At 38.6% G+C, this 18,317-nt stretch overlaps 1 protein-coding gene across 1 annotated transcript in view; it reads right to left on the bottom strand.

Moving 5' to 3' along the window:
* LOC124711663 (myelin regulatory factor) overlaps positions 1-18,317 on the bottom strand; it is a 334,494-nt gene that overhangs the window by 74,165 nt on the left and 242,012 nt on the right. Inside the window, exons 6-9 of the mRNA XM_047241854.1 lie at positions 15,685-15,849; positions 7,951-8,110; positions 6,535-6,628; positions 6,260-6,438 (exon numbers count right to left, since the gene is read on the bottom strand). Coding sequence (XP_047097810.1) covers positions 6,260-6,438; positions 6,535-6,628; positions 7,951-8,110; positions 15,685-15,849 — 598 coding nt within the window. The remainder of the gene's footprint in view (positions 1-6,259; positions 6,439-6,534; positions 6,629-7,950; positions 8,111-15,684; positions 15,850-18,317) is intronic.

Raw genomic sequence — 18,317 nt, 5'->3', positions numbered from 1 at the left:
CTAATAAATGTGCAAGAACTCAGTTATCTGGTGTCTGATAATTCCTTTGCTTTACCTGAACCCCCACCACATTCTGGCTGCTTTCAGTGCCATATTTTCACCTGGTGGCAGAAAATCAAACCATTATTTCTTTCAGAATACTCTGTGAGCACACTGGTTGATGAACTAACCTACAATGTTCCAGCATCCTGCTCTGAACACTGCCACCTCGTACATTAACTACAATAACTTTACAAACTAAGGTCACAAAGACACACACAGAAGCAAATACATTCAGCCTTAAATTAAGTTTTCTCTTAAAATGAACAGACAAAGACAAAATAAAGAGAGGGAAAAGAAATAACAGAAAAGGGGGGTGGGAGGGAGGTGGAGGAAAATAAAAACTGTATAATGCATAAATAATTTATTATTCATTTGGCCTAATATATCAATGAAAATAATCAATTTTTGATAAAAAATAGTGTAATTTGCAATTTTTTGGAGCTAGTGGCTCCTCCTCCTGGCAGAAGAGTGGAAGGGGAAGGAAGAGGGATGAAAGAGGACTGGTGAGGTTTAGGTAAATGGGTAAAGTTCGGAACAGTCACACAGAACCATGGGTCAGGGGCAACTTATCATATGGGATGATATTTCCTTCTCATCCCATCTGGTAAGTCTCCCCTGACCCATGGTTCTGTGTGATTTTTCCAAATTTTACCACTTTCCCTAAACCTCACCAGTCCTTTTCCTTCATCCTCCTTCCTTCCCCATCAACTCTTCTGCCAGAAGAAGGAGCCGCTGGCTCTGAAAGCTTGCTAATTTTAATACCTCTTGTATGATTATTCAGCTGGTATATTCAGAGTTGTGAGTACAACATAGTGATACAGGGTGTCCAGCGAAGGATCCTTGACTTCAAAATTAAACAACTCAGAAACTAATACCAACAGACGAATGCAACAACAGGTATGTTTATTGTGAATTGTATATAGAACTTATATTGAAGTTTCATAATAGTTCAAAAAGTTGCTTACAGATGGCACTGAACGCTGTGCAGCTCATACAGTATCTGCAAGCATAATTAAACTTGTCCAGTCACATCAAAATCATTGCAAAATGTCCACCACTCATAGTACAGTGGTGGCATAAATGAACAATGAACTTTGCCATTACATCCTGCAGTGTCTCAACATAAACATATTCAGATGCCACGCAGATTACCATTTCAAGCTTGTCCAGCATGGTGGGATGGTTCTAGTAGACAGTGCCTTTCAATGTGCACCACAGGTAGCCACAAGTAGTCAGATCAGGTGAATATGGAAGCTTGAATATGGAAGCCAGTCCATCCCTGTGCCAATAAATTTGAAATAATCCATTTCTTGAATTCATCAAGAAAGTGAACACCTGTTTAGTGCAATGTGTTCTGGCCCCACCTCGCATGAAGCACACAGTGTCCAGTCAATCCTCCAGTGCTAGCTGTGTGGTGACAAACAGGAATCATTTCTCACATAAAAAATGGGCCAATAATGCCTCCTCTGCATACACAGCCCAAACAGTAACTTTGGGAGAATACAGTGATATCGCTTCAAACAAATGGGGATTTTTGGCAACCCAAAATCACCAGTTTTGTTTATTCGATTCCATTTAGGTGCAAGTGTACTTCTGAACCAGATACAGCCAACATCAAATCCTTCGTTATCTATCATTGTGAGACTCTGGTTTGCAAAGTCAACCTTCTGTCACACAGCTTGTGAAGGTGTGGCCTGGTGGCTTTGGATCTTGAATGGAAACATATGTAGGCTCTGTCTCAGTAGTTTCTGCATGCTGAAATTCTTCAAACCAATCTCTGTAGCAATTCTTCATATGTGTTTCCTTGCATATTGCTGAATAATTCCACAAGCACATTTCTCCCTGGATCATCAGCTGTACTGCCTGTCATTGGTATTGCCGAAGAACTTGTGAATGGTTTTCTCATTGGGTCCTTTTGGAACATTGAATTGTGTTTGAAACCTGTGCCTTGTTGCTGTAGGACTGTGATATAGAATGTAGTATTTAAATACCAGAAAAACACAGTGTTCAATGGAAAGCATTATTTCACATTCTTCCTTTGGTATGCTAACCTCCTTTCATGTTTTGACAGGGGAACTGATCGCTCTGAGCTGCAGGTTACTATTTATAGGACTACATACTGTGGTAAAGTGCCATTGATAGCAGCTTTTCGAACTATTCTGAAATTTCTGTATAAAGTTCTTACAGCTTTCATAATAAACATACAAACTGTAGCACATGTCTATCAGTTTCAGTTTTCACTACATTTATGACCACATGCTGAAAAGAAATGCCTCCAAATTTTATAGTGGAATGCAAGAATTATAAATAAAGTGGAATGTAAGAATATTTACCTCAGCAGCAGAAAGAAACTTTGTTTTTAAGCAATAATTGTTCTGTGAAGCATGAAATGTCATCATACAGAAACAGTTATGCAGAGCTTCTAATCATACTTTTAAGTCTAGCAGTCATTTTGTATAATAATGGAAGAAACTTTTTCAAAGGCTGGTGGTGAAACATTGTGTTTTTATGTTAAAATGCAATACTTTTTGGTTATAGCCACTTTTTAAGTTCACAGCCTTTTTCTGATGTTTTGGATCTATATCATCATCACCATCATCTTGGACAGTTTCCAGCCTCTGGCCGGGTCTGTATGGAACATAGGCCTCTCCATCGTCTTCTGTCTTGCCACCATCTCTCCGTCTTCACCTTGGTCCAGTCTTCTCCTTTCTTCTGGATACATTCTTCTACTCCTTTCAGCCATCTGTCTCTTGGTCTTCCTCTTGGTCTCTTTCCTTTCAGTTTCATCTCATGTATCCTCCTGGGTATCCTCTTCTCCTCCATTCTCTTAACATGTCCATACCATGTCAGCCTTGATTTCTCTATCTCTTCCTTTAATGGTTCCACCTTCATTAACTCTCTGATCCTATCATTTCCTAACCTGACTATCTTTGTCACTCCAATAGCATTTCTCAAGAATTTCATCTCACTACCTTGTTCTTTGCTTTTCTCTCTTCCTTTCATAACCCAGGTTTCTGATGCGTACGTCAGGATCGGGACATAGTATGACTGGTATATAACCTTTTTACTGATTTGAGGTACATCCTTGATCCATATCAGGCTTCTGACACACTTCCAAAATGCTTCTGCTTTTCTCCCCCGTTCATTTATTTCTCTGTCGTTTTTTCCATCTTCCTGTATCAGGCTTCCTAGGCACTTGAAACTCTCCACTCTCCTCAATTGTTCCCCACCAATTGTTATTCCTGTTGTTCCTCTCTCCTTCTTTCTTGTTGAGATAATCAGCTCACTCTTACTTATACTAAATTTCATCCCATATTCTTGTACTGTTCCTTCCCGTACGTCCAACTGCTTTTGTACTTCCTCCTCCTTATTCCCCCAAATCATCAGATCATCTGCAAACACCATAGCTTTCATATTCCTTTCACCAATTACTTGTGCTACTGTACTTATTATATCATCCATCACTACAATGAACAGTAATGGTGAAAGTGCACTTCCCTGCCTCAAGCCATTCTTCTGTTCAATCCAAGCTGATCTCTCTCCTCCCACTTTCACACAGCTCACACTTCCATGGTACATTTCCCTTATCCTCCAAATAATCTGTTTTGCTACTCCTCTGTTCTCCACGGCTTTCCACACTTTGCTTCTACATACACTATCATATGCTTTTCCAATGACCAGGAAAGACATTAGTAGATCTATTCCATATTCATAGTGCTGTTCCTGCAGTTGTCTTACAGCAAAAATTAGATCCACTGTGGACCTTCCTGTTCTGAAGCCATATTGCTCTTCTCTCATTCTTCCTTCTAATTTTGCCTGAATTCGTGCTTCCAAAATTTTCTCAAAAATCTTTGCACAATGACTCATCAATGTTATCCCCTGATAGTTCTTCACTCTTTTCTATTTCCCTTCTTAAAGATTGGGACAATTATTCCCTTCTTCCAGTCTTCTGGGGTCATCTGTCTCCACACAATTTTCATTACTCGATATAGCCATTGTATCGTCACCTCTCCTGCTGCTTTCACCATCTCTACACTTAGCTCATCCAGACCTGGTGACTTCCCTCCCTTCATCTTTCCCAATGCCTCTTCCACTTCTCCCCATGTAAGGTCTTTTTCTATTTGCTGTTCCTCCTCTTGTCTCCTCGGCTTGTTCCTTCTCATCCAGGTTTCCGTTTGGGTTCAGGAATTCTTCAAAATACTCCTTCACTTGGATCTATATAGTGTTGCCAAATACACGGTTGATATACAGGATGATTATTAGTGAAGTTCCAGTTTCAAAATGCTGTAAAAAAAGAACCATTGCTCACAATATCATATTTGAATGGAATATTATCAAAGAATGGGCAAATGATGTGGAAACAACAAAAAATTTAACCAAAATTTTACCACTGCATGACACTGGAAGTAGCAGAATATTCTAAATAAAAGAAGCAGGATCTGGCTGTTCCTCAGTTTGTACCTGAGATTGCTTTCAATGACTGTCTCAATGCAGGATCATGTGCTGTTGTTAAAGCTCTTTTATAAGAATGATGACTGTATGCTAGTAGGTGTGCAGAAGTTCCACACATGGAAGGGTATAAAAAAGGTGTTGCCTGCCAAGGGTCTGGAGAAAATGATTATGAAAATCAAAAGCACAGCTTCATTTGAAGTGCAATGTGGCAGAGGGAGGAAAACAATTGATCTGATGTAAGTACATGTGATCACAGCATTGCAGAAGAGGTTGAGCAGTGGTGTGCGAACATGCCATGCACAGTAATTGCCTGAGATTTGCCTGTGAACAGGGTGCATAAAACTGAAGGGAACATCTTGCATTGCTATCCATTCAAAATAACCAGTGTTCAGGAGTTGCTTCTTGCTGACCTGTCAGTAAGACAGACATTTACCCTAGAACTTCTTGCTCACACAGAAGTGAACAATGAATGGCAATACAAAGAATTGCAGAACATGCACAACAGAAAACCTGCTCGCACATCAACCATTACTGCTTCACTGTGCGACAGTAACTGTGTGGTACAGATAGGCAGCATTGTTTACTGTAGGACCGTGTTTTTTTGAGGAGATGGGTCCTACAGGTCCTGTTACCTGTACTGTCACTAGTAAATGCTATGAGTTTCTTTTGTGCACCAATGTCATTCCTGATTTTAATCCGTGTTCCTTCTGGTACTAGGGTTATCTGAAAGATGCTCTGTTCAGTTTTCTAATTAAAAATGTAGCTGAGTTGAATGTATTGTTACACAATGCATACTGAACATGACCCCTGAGATGCTCAAATCTGTTTCCAATATGTCATATTGTGGCAGAAAATGGTGGACAGGAAACTGAACATGTATTGCTCCAGTTCCATGACAGTTAAAAACCAATTTCATTGTTTCTAGCCAATTTAGTACAGCCTTGCAGTGTTGGATGTGCTCATCTAACTAACAGTACCACAACTTTATAAATTATAGAGCGCAGCAATCAGTCGTCCTTGTTTTGTAGGTTTTATTTGGCAAATCCGGATTTTGACTAGTGCCTAGCCATTATTGATGCACTATTTTCTAGTCTCGATGCCTATCAGTTCCCTGTTGTTTGGGCATCAGTCAGAGTTCTTTGAATCTTTCCTAATGGAAGGTAACCTGATGAGTACCACAACTGTTGAATGCCAAACTTGTTCAGTTATGCACATTGCACAGTATTGTAAATTTAATGTGCAACTCACACCATAGCCATCGTATTGTGATTCATCTGTCATTTGTAGCCAAACCTGTTTACGTTATGATGCTTAAAGCGCCATCTGGTGGGAAAATTTTCATTAAGGTTTTTTTTTCCATAATGTTTCCCCCTTCTCTGATAATATTCTGTTCAAACTTGATGCAATTCTGAGCAGTGGTTCTTTTTTTACAATCTTTTGAAACTGGAACTTTAATTACCGGGTATAATCACCTTGTATTTCTCCTTCATGTTTTAATCTTTAACTGTATTTGTATTACTACCATAATCAAAACATACTGTGGTGGTTGCCTGTATTGCATGGCAAAGTTGCAGTTGTCAGTTGGAATACTTTTCTAGAAGCAGCACATACTGCAGATTATTAATAGGACATAATTATTTAAATTTTATATTTATGAAATACACTGATTTACCAACAAGTTGTGTGCAAAAATAATGTGAACTTTGGACACTCAATTTGAGAATGGACAGATCTTTCCAACCTAGTCATTATATTAGAAACTTACGGCACAGGGTGGAATGGCTTTTTGCTTCTGTCACTCTGTGACTGTTCAACTTTGATTGTCTGTGATGGAGATTCAACTTTCACTCCATAGAAGTGCAAGTGGAAGCTGCTAATCTTCTTAAGCCCTTCAGCTGTCTTCACAAACTGGGCATCACCTTGCAGTTGTGCATGACAAGTAATCTACAATAAAGACATTTTTTTTATATATATAATACAATTCTGTGTCAATAATATTTTCAGACAAAGTGCATTTTGAGAAGAAAAATTCATACTTACTTGAAAATGATTCTTTTTCTGACACACAAAGGCTTCATCTGGGTTTGAGAAGTTAAAACCCTTATCAGCATCAACCCGGTATGTTGTTACACCCCTGGATGAAAGAGTAACTTTACTCATTTGGTAATTGAGTGCAACAAAATTTTGGGTATGCTACGTCACAATGGCTAAAAATAGCTTCCAAAAACTACAACTAGACCCTTGCTTACCTAGACTGTACGTCTCATGAATGAACACCTCCTAGTACTAACTGAAGAAACAGAAACTTTTTAAAAGGAAAGAGTGTCATATGATGTTGTTGGCTGATGTACCTCAAGGGGCAGATAGGGATGCCTAAACAGAAAGGTTTTTTTCCTTCTTGCACAATAACTCCTCCTCCCTGCTGTATGTATGTGAGTTGTGTCTTATGTACATATACTGAGTATAAGCGACTGTGAAAGATATATTCACATGTGTTGTCATGTTTGTGTTATATGTTGAATGAGAGTAGGGATAAAATGAAACCCAGGAATATTTGGCAATTTTTTGTAGTGATACTTGATGTGTAAATGCAAGGAAAATGCAACAAAAAAATTAGCAAACACAAACATTTTGATTCAGTGCAACTGGACTTCATTCACATGTGTTCTCACTCCTGATTTAGACTGTCAACCAAATGTGAATGTACTATGCATCACAGAGTAAGTCACTTAACACAAAGAAGGTACTCTGTATCTGACGACATGTCTTATGAACTGTGATCCTCTTCTTATAATGAATAAACAAATACTGTACTGATCACAAATTTTCATTTGCCAAATACCACTTTCAAGCTGCATCACACATCATTTTCAGGTCTGTTTTACACAACTGTGGACAAACTTTACTTTGTGGTGCCAGACCTGAAGATGATCTGCAATACAGACTGAACCAGCAGTCAGTAAATAAAAAGTAGTAATCCAGATGGTGTTTATCAATTCATTAAAAAGAAGGTACAACTAATTTTCATATTTCTGTACAAGTAAAAAACCACAACTTTTACTTCTAACTTCACTTTCAAGAAGGCAGATTATGGTTATCTATGCCTCCTTGTAATCTGCAGAATGTAACATGATCATAATGGATGAATAATGCATAATGTTCAAATTGCCATTATACAATGAAATGGTTTAGTAAATTTCAAAGACTTGCTTTGTGTGTAGCTTTGTTAACATTCAGCAAATAGTAAGTAAATACACACATGGATAACAACTGAAATTGATGTATCATACATAAAATATCTAAATAAGGAATAATAATAAGCCAATATAGCTAACACATTGGTGAGTATACCAAACACAATAACAGGAGCACTCATACAAATTCTGGTTGGCTCTGCAGAATAGTACCAATCAGTCTTTGTAAGGTACAAAACGCCAATATTTCACTTTCACTTACAGTTCTTTGAGATTCTGATCACACAACATATGCCAAGATGTCTGCTGGAAAGGTTGGAATCGAATGCATTGCTGGTACATTCCAGAATCTCCAGATACATCTAAACTGTATTCATCATCCAAAAATGTTGTTTGATTTGAGTTGGAATCTGGTGACAACTCTGAAAGAAAAGAAACTAATTTCATTATGATGAATAGCAATAGATACAGCACTTTATCCTATGTGAAAATTAACGAACTATCAGTTTAATTAAGTCTCAGCTGCAAAATACTAATGCGAATTCTTCACAAACGAATGGAAAAACTAGTAGAAGCCGACCTCGGGGAAGATCAGTTTGGATTCCGTAGAAATGTTGGAACACGTGAGGCAATACTGACCCTACGACTTATCTTAAAAGCTAGATTAAGGAAGGGCAAACCTACATTTCTAGCATTTGTAGACTTACAGAAAGCTTTTGACAATGTTGACTGGAATACTCTCTTTCAAATTCTGAAGGTGGCAGGGGTAAAATACAGGGAGGAAAAGGCTATTTACAATTTGTACAGAAACCAGATGGCAGTTATAAGAGTTGAGGGACATGAAAGGGAAGCAGTGGTTGGGAAGGGAGTGAGACAGGGTTGTAGTCTCTCCCCGATGTTATTCAATCTGTATATTGAGCAAGCAGTGAAGGAAACAAAAGAAAAATTTGGAGTAGGTATTAAAATCCATGGAGAAAAAATAAAAACTTTAAGGTTCACCAATGACATTGTAATTCTGTCAGAGAAAGCAAAGGACTTGGAAGAGCAGTTGAACGGAATGGATAGTGTCTTGAAAGGAGGATATAAGATGAACACCAACAAAAGCAAAATGAGGATAATGGAATGTAGTCGAATTAAGTCAGATGATGCTGAGGGAATTAGATTAGGAAATGAGATACTTAAAGTAGTAAAGCAGTTTTGCTATTTGGGGAGCAAAATAACTGATGACGGTTGAAGTAGAGAGGATATAAAATGTAGACTGGCAATGGCAAGGAAAGCGTTTCTGAAGAAGAGAAATTTGTTAACATCGAGTATAGATTTAAGTGTCAGGAAGGCATTTTTGAAAGTATTTGTATGGAGTGTAGCCATCTATGGAAGTGAAACATGGACGATAAATAGTTTAGACAAGAGAAGAGTAGAAGCTTTTGAAATGTGGTGCTACAGAAGAATGCTGAAGATTAGATGGGTAGATCACATAACTAATGAGGAAGTATTGAATAGGATTGGGGAGAAGAGACGTTTGTGGCACAACTTGACTAGAAGAAGCGATCTGTTGGTAGGACATGTTCTGAGGCATCAAGGGATCACCAATTTAGTACTGGAGGGCAGCGTGGAAGGTAAAAATCGTAGAGGGAGACCAAGAGATGAATACACCAAGCAGATTCAGAAGGATGTAGGTTGCGGTAGGTACTGGGAGATGAAGAAGCTTGCACAGGATAGAGTAGCATGGAGAGCTGCATCAAACCAGTCTCAGGACTGAAGACCACAACAACAACAACATAAAACGATCATACAAGTAAGAAAACAGAATTGAAATCAAGCATTAGATAAAAATTTACATAATATTACGTCTAATGACACCAAGTAAAGTGAACAAAACAGTGGATTCTAGATTACATTCTTTCTTTAGAGATTTATACAAAGTGGAACACATTGCACAATTAAGTAGTTCAAGTGTTTCTTGCCATGAAACAGAAAAAAATAAGTGCCAAATTATTAAACAAACTATCAACAAGTTGTAACAATAGAATACATGTGATGGATACATGTGTGGTCATATCATTACAATGACGTCTATTTTCATAATTTATTGGCAGTGTCATATTAACAAACTCTGCCAAACTATTTTATAAACAGCTTACAAATAAAATTAAGCTTATTGTACATACTTGTTAATGTTTTTGTCTTTCTATTTTATTTCTATCAGATGAGTTTTGTCTCACTCATCCTCACAATAGGTGGGCCCCTCTCTTCCTACAGTCTGAGCAATCTGCTCCTCCTTCATAATATTACCCAATGTATCCCTCTTTTCTCCCTGAAGAAGGACTAAAATGTAACTTTCATGCTTTTTTGTGTGTGTTGGCAGTACTGCAATTTCAGCTCCTGAACATACAAGCTTTCAAGCAATTGTGTCTCCTAATTTTAGAGATGATCAAATTCTGCTTTCCATATAGCAGAGTTGCTGAGTCGCAGATGTTGTTGTTGTGGTCTTCAGTCCTGAGACTGGTTTGATGCAGCTCTCCATGCTACTCTATCCTGTGCAAGCTTCTTCATCTCCCAGTACCTACTGCAGCCTACATCCTTCTGCATCTGCTTAGTGTGTTCATCTCTTGGTCTCCCTCTACGATTTTTACCCTCCACGCTGCCCTCCAGTACTAAATTGGTGATCCCTTGATGCCTCAGAACATGTCCTACCAACCGATCCCTTCTTCTAGTCAAATTGTGCCACAAACTCCTCGTCTCCCCTATTCTATTCAGTTCCTCCTCATTAGTTATGTGATCTACCCATCTAATCTTCAGCATTCTTCTGTAGCACCACATTTCGAAAGCTTCTATTCTGTTCTTGTCTAAACTATTTATCGTCCACGTTTCACTTCCATACACGGCTACACTCCATACAAATACTTTCAGAAACGACTTCCTGACGCTTAAATCTATGCTCGATGTTAACAAATTTATCCTCTTCAGAAACGCTTTCCTTGCCATTGCCAGTCTACATTTTATATGCTCTCTACTTCGAACATCATCAGTTATTTTGCTCCCCAAATAGCAAACTCATTTACTACTTTAAGCGTCTCATTTCCTAATCTAATTCCCTCAGCATCACCCGATTTAATTCGACTACATTCCATTATCCTCGTTTTGCTTTTGTTGATGTTCATCTTATACCCTCCTTTCAAGACACTGTCAAGTCACAGATAGGCACAACAAAAAGAATGTCAAACAAAGCTTTTGGCCAAACAGGCCTTCGTCTGAAATAAACAAAATAATAGAGGGAAACATTCCACGCAGGAAAAATATATCTAAAAACAAAGATGATGTGACTTACCATACGAAAGTGCTGGCAGGTCGATAGGCACACAAACAAACACATACATACACACAAAATTCTAGCTTTCGCAACCAATGGTTGCTTCGTCAGGAAGAGGGAAGGAGAGGGAAAGATGAAAGGACGTGGATTTTAAGGCAGAGGGTAAGGAGTCATTCCAATCCTGGGAGCGGAAAGACTTACCTTAGGGGGAAAAAAGGACAGGTATACACTCGCACACACACACATATCCATCCGCACATACACAGACACAAGCAGACATTTCTGTATGAGCGGATGGATGTGTGTGTGTGTGTGTGTGTGTGTGTGTGCGCGAGTGTATACCTGTCCTTTTTTCCCCCTAAGGTCAGTCTTTCTGCTCCCAGGATTGGAATGACTCCTTACCCTCTCCCTTAAAACCCACGTCCTTTCGTGTTTCCCTCTCCTTCCCTCTTTCCTGACGTAGCAACCATTGGTTGCGAAAGCTAGAATTTTGTGTGTATGTATGTGTTTGTTTGTGTGTGTCTATCGACGTGCCAGCACTTTCGTTTGGTAAGTCACATCATCTTTGTTTTTAGATATATTTTTCCCAAGTGGAATGTTTCCCTCCATGACTTACTAAACGGGAAAGTGCTGGTAGATAGACACAATAAAAAACACACAAACACACACACATAAAACGAAAAAGGGACAGGTATACACTCGGTTGTCTGCTTGTGTCTGTATATGTGCAGACTGATATGTATGTATGTATGTATGTATGTGTGTGTGTGTGTGTGTGTGTGTGTGTGTGTGTGTGTGTATATATATACCTGTCCCTTTTTCCCCCCAAGGTAAATCTTTCCGCTCCCGGGATTGGAATGACTCCTGACCCTCTACCTTAAAACCCACATTCTTTCGTCTTTCCCTCTGCTTCCCTCTTTCCTGATGAGGCAAACTCTTTGTCTTTAAATATGTCTGCTTGTGTCTGTATATGTGTGGATGAATATGTGTGTGAGTGCGCGAGTGTATACCCGTCCTTTTTTCCCCCTAAGTTAAGTCTTTCCGCTCCCGGGATTGGAATGACTCCTTACCCTCTCCCTTAAAACACACATCCTTTCGTCTTTCCCTCTCCTTCCCTCTTTCCTGATGAGGCAACAGTTTGTTGCGAAAGCTTGAATTTTGTGTGTATGTACGTGTCTGTTTGTATTTCTATCGATCTGCCAGCGCTTTCGTATGGTAAGTCACATCATCTTTGTTTTTAAATATATATATATAATAGAGGGAAACATTCCACGTGGGAAAAATATATCTAAAAATAAAGATGATGTCACTTACAGGTAAGTCTTTCCGCTCCCAGGATTGGAATGATCCCTTACCCTCTCCCTAAAAACCCACATCCTTTCGTCTTTCCCTCTCCTTCCCTCCTTCCTGATGAAGCAACCTCGGGTTGTGAAAGCTTGAAATTTGTGTGTGTGTTTGTGCGTTTTTTATTGTCTCTATCAACATACCAATGCTTTTTCATTTGGTAAGCTACAGCATCTTTGTTTTTCTCTGCAAACCACAGCGAGGTGTATGGCAGAAGGCACGTCCCAAGTACCATTTCTTCGGGTTTCTTCTCATTCCATTTCTGGGTGGAGCAGGGGAAGAATGATTCTGTGAATCCCTCTGTGTGTGCAGAAATTATTATACTCTTATCTTCACAATGACACAAGTGTGTGTGTGTTTGTGTGTGTGTGTGTTTTATTCCGGTCTGATGAAGGCTGGTCTGGACAAAAGCTTTGTCAGACACACTTTTTGTTGTGCCTGTCTGCAACTCAGCAGCTCCACTATATGGTGAGTAGCAACTATCCTTTTCATAATACTGTCATTATTCCATCCTGGACTTTCCACTGTTTGATTTCAAATTCTTCTTTCTTAATTTTGGACTTACATAAACTGACAAACGTTTAAGACTCACTGGTTTCTTCACTTTTTGTCTCTGTTTGTCTTGATCCAGATTTTGACTGACATTTCCTTTCCCTTGTAAATCGACAAATGCCACCCTTTTTTATTCCTATTTCCTCTTTATTCCCAATGAAAGAACTTTGAAAATTCTAACAGCTAGATATTCCACTGCAGTCTATAATTTGTTTGATGAACTGCCTTGTTTCATTTCCTAATAACAAAGCAAATGGTGAGTGGATCCAAATATTGTTTTGTCATTTGATATTTTGTTCCAATCATCATGTCAAATAAAATGAATTATTTACTACCTCTTTAGTTGTTTGTTTCTGTATGTTAGGCAGTTTCTCTGTGAGATATTTTACTGCTTCTCAAACAAAAGAATTAATAAATACCGTTGGAAAACACAATAAGTTTAACACAGAATTTTATGGTTAGCATAGTGAGCAATAACCAGCATCTACTGAGCTAAAAAAGTTACTTTTTTATCTATCAAATAAGTTAGTGCTCAATTCAGTGTACTTCTCTGAATGCCCTTCCTTTTGATGAGATTCACAGAACATAATGAGTGAATGAATGAATGAATGACTAAATGAATAAAGAGTGACAAACAAAAGGAATGCAAATCATATTACACTGTGGTCACTGACTGATTTTAATGGTTAGATGATGAAAAACATTGAGGAAAGAGGATGGACAAACTAAATAATAAAAGTTACGAGACAATGAACGTAGCTCGAGAAAGTGGAAGCATAAAAATTGTGTCAGCTGTAATGAAAAAACACAAAAACTAGGTTTATAGAAAGGACAATATATCTCTACGGGAAAAATAGAAATAGATAAAAGAGCAGGCTTGTCATTCAGTTCATAAATGGAATCACAGGCAATAAGTGTGTGCACAGAATTTACTTTACACATCACACCGCATGCAATAATTGGGAGCAGAGTTCTTCAGTTTAATCAGGAGCAGATTTCTTCAATTCGAAACTTATTAAGACTTTTCTCAACCATTATAGAACCCGCACTGCTATTGTTTAACTGTCCATTGTTTTTCTACTACTTTCATAGCTTTGAAATCAAAGTTTTGTTTTTGTGGACTGTTAATCACACTTAACATCATTTATGCTTGTATCACTATTTCACTTTTTTAATCAGTATTTCTTTTTTCCAATTTGTGACTCCAAATTATGTAGTTTGATAACTTAATTGGAACTATGAATGGCAAGAAAAGGGTTTATTATACAAATCAAATTGAAGTTATTGATGTTGATTGTTAACCCCTTGGGAACACTCCACCTGCTGAGCTAGGAAGGAATTATCTCTGGTTAAATTAACCTGTAACATTTTGTTGACTAGCTGTGAGTAAGATGTGTACCCAATAGCTGACCAAAAAAAGATACTGAAGAGAATGTGTGAAATACAGTGTTATGTTTCTTTTATTGATTAAGGTGAGATAAGGCAAAGGTGAAATATGACACTGATTCACAGCACACTTGTTTTGAAGTACCAAGGCGGCAGCTGGCTTTATATACATTCAACATGGAGGCACAAAAGTTGTATGCACTTTGAGATAACTGGATAATCACGTTGAGAAATTGTGGCCTTAAAAGAAGTTGCATAATCTTGCTTAAAACCTGATGCTGTATGCATATCACTATGCTCTGACTGCTTTGTGTAGAATAATTTCATGTATTTACTTTCCAGATTATGTTGTACTTTGGATCTCCACAGGTGACAGGCCATATTAGCTCACTTGTGAGCAGAAATCAAGGAAACTGTTTGTACCATAGGGCCATGTCTAGTAAAGCACTGCAGTGTAAAAAATATTTTTTATTGTAGATGTTCTGCTTTCTTATAACTGATATGAAGTTTTTATCTCCTCTTTAAACTTTCTGAGTAATGAAGCTAAAACTAAAATGTCTGCTTGTGTCTGTATAGGTGTGGATGGATATGTGTGTGGGGGGGGGGGGGGGGCGCGAGTGTATACCTGTCCTTTTTTTCCCCCTAAGGTAAGTCTTTCCGCTCCCGGGATTGGAATGACTCCTTACCCTCTCCCTTAAAACCCACATTCTTTCGTCTTTCCCTCTGCTTCTCTCTTTCCTGACGAAGCAACCGTTGGTTGCGAAAGCTTGAATTTTGTGTGTGTGTTTGTGTGTGTATCAACATGCCAACGCTTTTGTTTGGTAAGTTACATCATCTTTGTTTTTAGATATATTTTTCCCATGTGGAATGTTTCCCTCTACTATAAACTAAAACCTAGTATTACTTCAAGGATTCCACTGCACTCCCAAGGAATTAAAGGAGAAATAGATTTCATGAGAAATGAAAAGCATTATTTTAGCAAACCAGATGGCAAAAAATGAATGACCTGCTTGGAATGAATCAATTACAGTTACAAAATAAGAGAAAAAAGTCACAATATCTGCTCAGTTTTAATCATAACTCAGTTAAACACTGGCAACTGATGAGTTATAAAATACAGGGATATGCAGCAGCATAATTTTTACACATTTAGTGAAAGATAACTGACAACTGAAGCAGCAATAGGAGTCAAACAGCAACACAGATGGATATCAGATGAAATTCATACACAGATAATGAATCAAACAGTGCAATACAGCACCAAGCTACAACAATATTTAGGACATGACAGCATTGCAGCAGAAGACTTCTTAAGTGGCCTACTGGCAAATGTAGTAAGATTTCTTATCATGTCAGAGATAAAGTAAGACATTAGTAAGAAAAGTTCAGCACTTTATATATTACCTGGCTCTTGTTTCACAAGCAGGCCATCCTCATTAAGGCGCCTCTTCTTTGGGAGGGGGGGCTGTGGGGTTGCAGATGCCGTGGCTTGCAGGTCAGAATACACGGCAGTCACGTGGTCTCCACCCGGGGAGAGAGCCAGTGTGGGGGGTCCAGGCACCAGACCTGCTGTCACATCAAAGTAAGTTATCATCTGCCTGGTACGGCTTCCAACACAACTGTATTAGAAATAGAGTTAGAGTGGTAGCTGTCATAATACTCTTTCCGTTTCAAAGTGTCTCACAAAATTCACAATACAAATCAAAGACCAACCACTCAATTGAAACACCATTCTCCTGCATTTTTCATCTTTCTTCTGTAGAGTTGGAATGTGATGTTTCTCGGCAAGTGGCAAGTAAACCTCTAAACTTTGCAGCAATTTAATTTGAGCGGGTTTTTATTTATGAAAGGAAAGTTCATCTATTAATAAGGAAAAGGCAAACTTAACATTGCCTATGTACAGCTACACACACAAATCTAATTGATCACAGAGAGATAGAAGTGGTGGAGGAAATGGGATTATTCAGAGATTTGGATCACAAGTCACTTATGCCTGACCCTTTAATAGTACAGATTTCTCCAACCATTTGTGATCTGTCCTGTAAAAAGAAATCAATGAATCAGGAGCAAGTGAATCTGTCAGGTTGTATAAAGTGTCTTAATCTGTCACCAAGTAATAAGTACATGGATCTTGGTTGTAGATCGTGTAGAACATTCCTGACATTATTTTATACAGAATCATAGTAATACACCAAAGATTTTGGAAAAGTTGCTTCTCCATTTACAAAGAAAGTTTATGATCTGTAAAAATTATCATTCTGCTTTGGTCATAAAGAAAACACCTCCGCGGCAACAAACTAAAAGTACATCTCTCCCCTTTGGTCACAAAGCAAAAATATTAGCAGCAACAAAGTAAAAGCTCTCGTTTAGTGTAATTTTATGTGCAGACCAATGACATTTTCTAACATGTACTGCTGTGTCATGGTAGTGTCTGACTTCCTATTTGTGTATTTGACTATATGTGTGGTGGCGGTTTAGGGGAGAGCATATGTGTGTCACACTGATCTCCTGTTGGTAAATCAGTATCTTTTGACAAATGCCATAATAAAATCCATGTAGTTATTTTTTTACATTACTTGAATAAATACAGCAACCAGCCACTTTTAGAATAGCTTTTTTATCCCAAGATGCTGTTCAAACTTACACTCATCTTCAGTTGACAAATACATTTGTATTTTCATCAGTATACTGTTTTTATTGATGGTGTAACGAAGATGGGTGAAAGCCTAAAACATACCTTGACACAAGTAAACCTGCGCAAAAAGTGATTCATTTTTTATCTGTTTAACTACATCAATCCACAGCCATGGAGTTCAACCATACAGAACTAATTTGTTTATGTTCAGTGAAACTTGTGCTGTCTATTGTGTTAAAAGAGCTGTTGTAGAACTAGAGGATAATCAATTTTTAACAGTATAATGTAACTGGATAGATAAAAAGTCTACTCACCAAGTGGCAACAGGAGAACACACATATACAAGGGTGAGTCAAATGAAAACCTTAAACTTGTTATAACAAATCGAAATATTGCGCCGTTATCCTGTAAGTTGGTAAGTGTGCTACAAACAGCGTGCAGAATGGCCTGCAGGTGGCAGCATACCATCGCAGTATCAGTATAAAGATGGCTGCCCCACTTGTGACATGCACCAGGGAACAACAGCGTTCTGTTATTCGGTTTTTGCATAATGAAGGTGTGAAACCTATTGAAATTCATCAACGAATGAAAGTTGAGTATGATGATGCATGTTTGTCACAGCAGCAAGTCTGCGAATGGAGTAGGGAGTTTGCAAATGGTGTGACTTCAGTGGAAGATGCTCCTCGTCCAGGTCAGGCACAACGAGTTGTGACTCCACAGAACATTGCAGCAGTTGAAGCCATAGTGAAAGAAAACCGCCGAGTGACACCGAATGACATTACAGCATGTTTACAGATTAGTCATGGGTCAGCACACCACATTGTGCATGATGTGCTCCAGTAACACAAACTGTCTGCAAGATGGGTGCCACAGCAGCTGACTCCTGAAATGAGAGAACGACGTATTGATGCTTGTGAAGAACTTCTACGGCACTTTGAACGAGAAGGTGATGGCTTCCTTGCAAGAATATTTACTGGGGACGAAACCTGGGTCCACTTCCACCAACCAAAAATGAAGAGAGCGAGCAAGGAATGGCGCCATTCCTCATCACCAAATCCAAAGGAGTTTCGAACAAAACCATCAGCAGGGTAGTTGTGCTGACTCTCTGTTGGGATGAAAAAGGTGTCATTTTGGAGCATTACATGCCTAGAGGGACCACTGTCACCAGTGCATCATACACAGATCTCCTAAAAATTCATCTGCAGCCTGCAATCAAATCAAAGCGATGTGGATTGCTGTCAGCAGGTGTCCTTTTGCAACATGACAATGCAAGGCCCCATACTGCCTGTACAACAGTTGCAACAATCACAGACCTGCATTTTGAGTGTTTTCCTCATCCACCATACTCACCAGACCTTGCCCCAAGTGATTACCATATGTTTGGACCACTCAAAGATGCCAT

Source organism: Schistocerca piceifrons, chromosome 8 (assembly GCF_021461385.2).
Source record: "Schistocerca piceifrons isolate TAMUIC-IGC-003096 chromosome 8, iqSchPice1.1, whole genome shotgun sequence".
NCBI classification, from domain to species: Eukaryota; Metazoa; Arthropoda; class Insecta; order Orthoptera; family Acrididae; genus Schistocerca; species Schistocerca piceifrons.
This window is presented reverse-complemented; position numbering and strand designations above follow the sequence as displayed.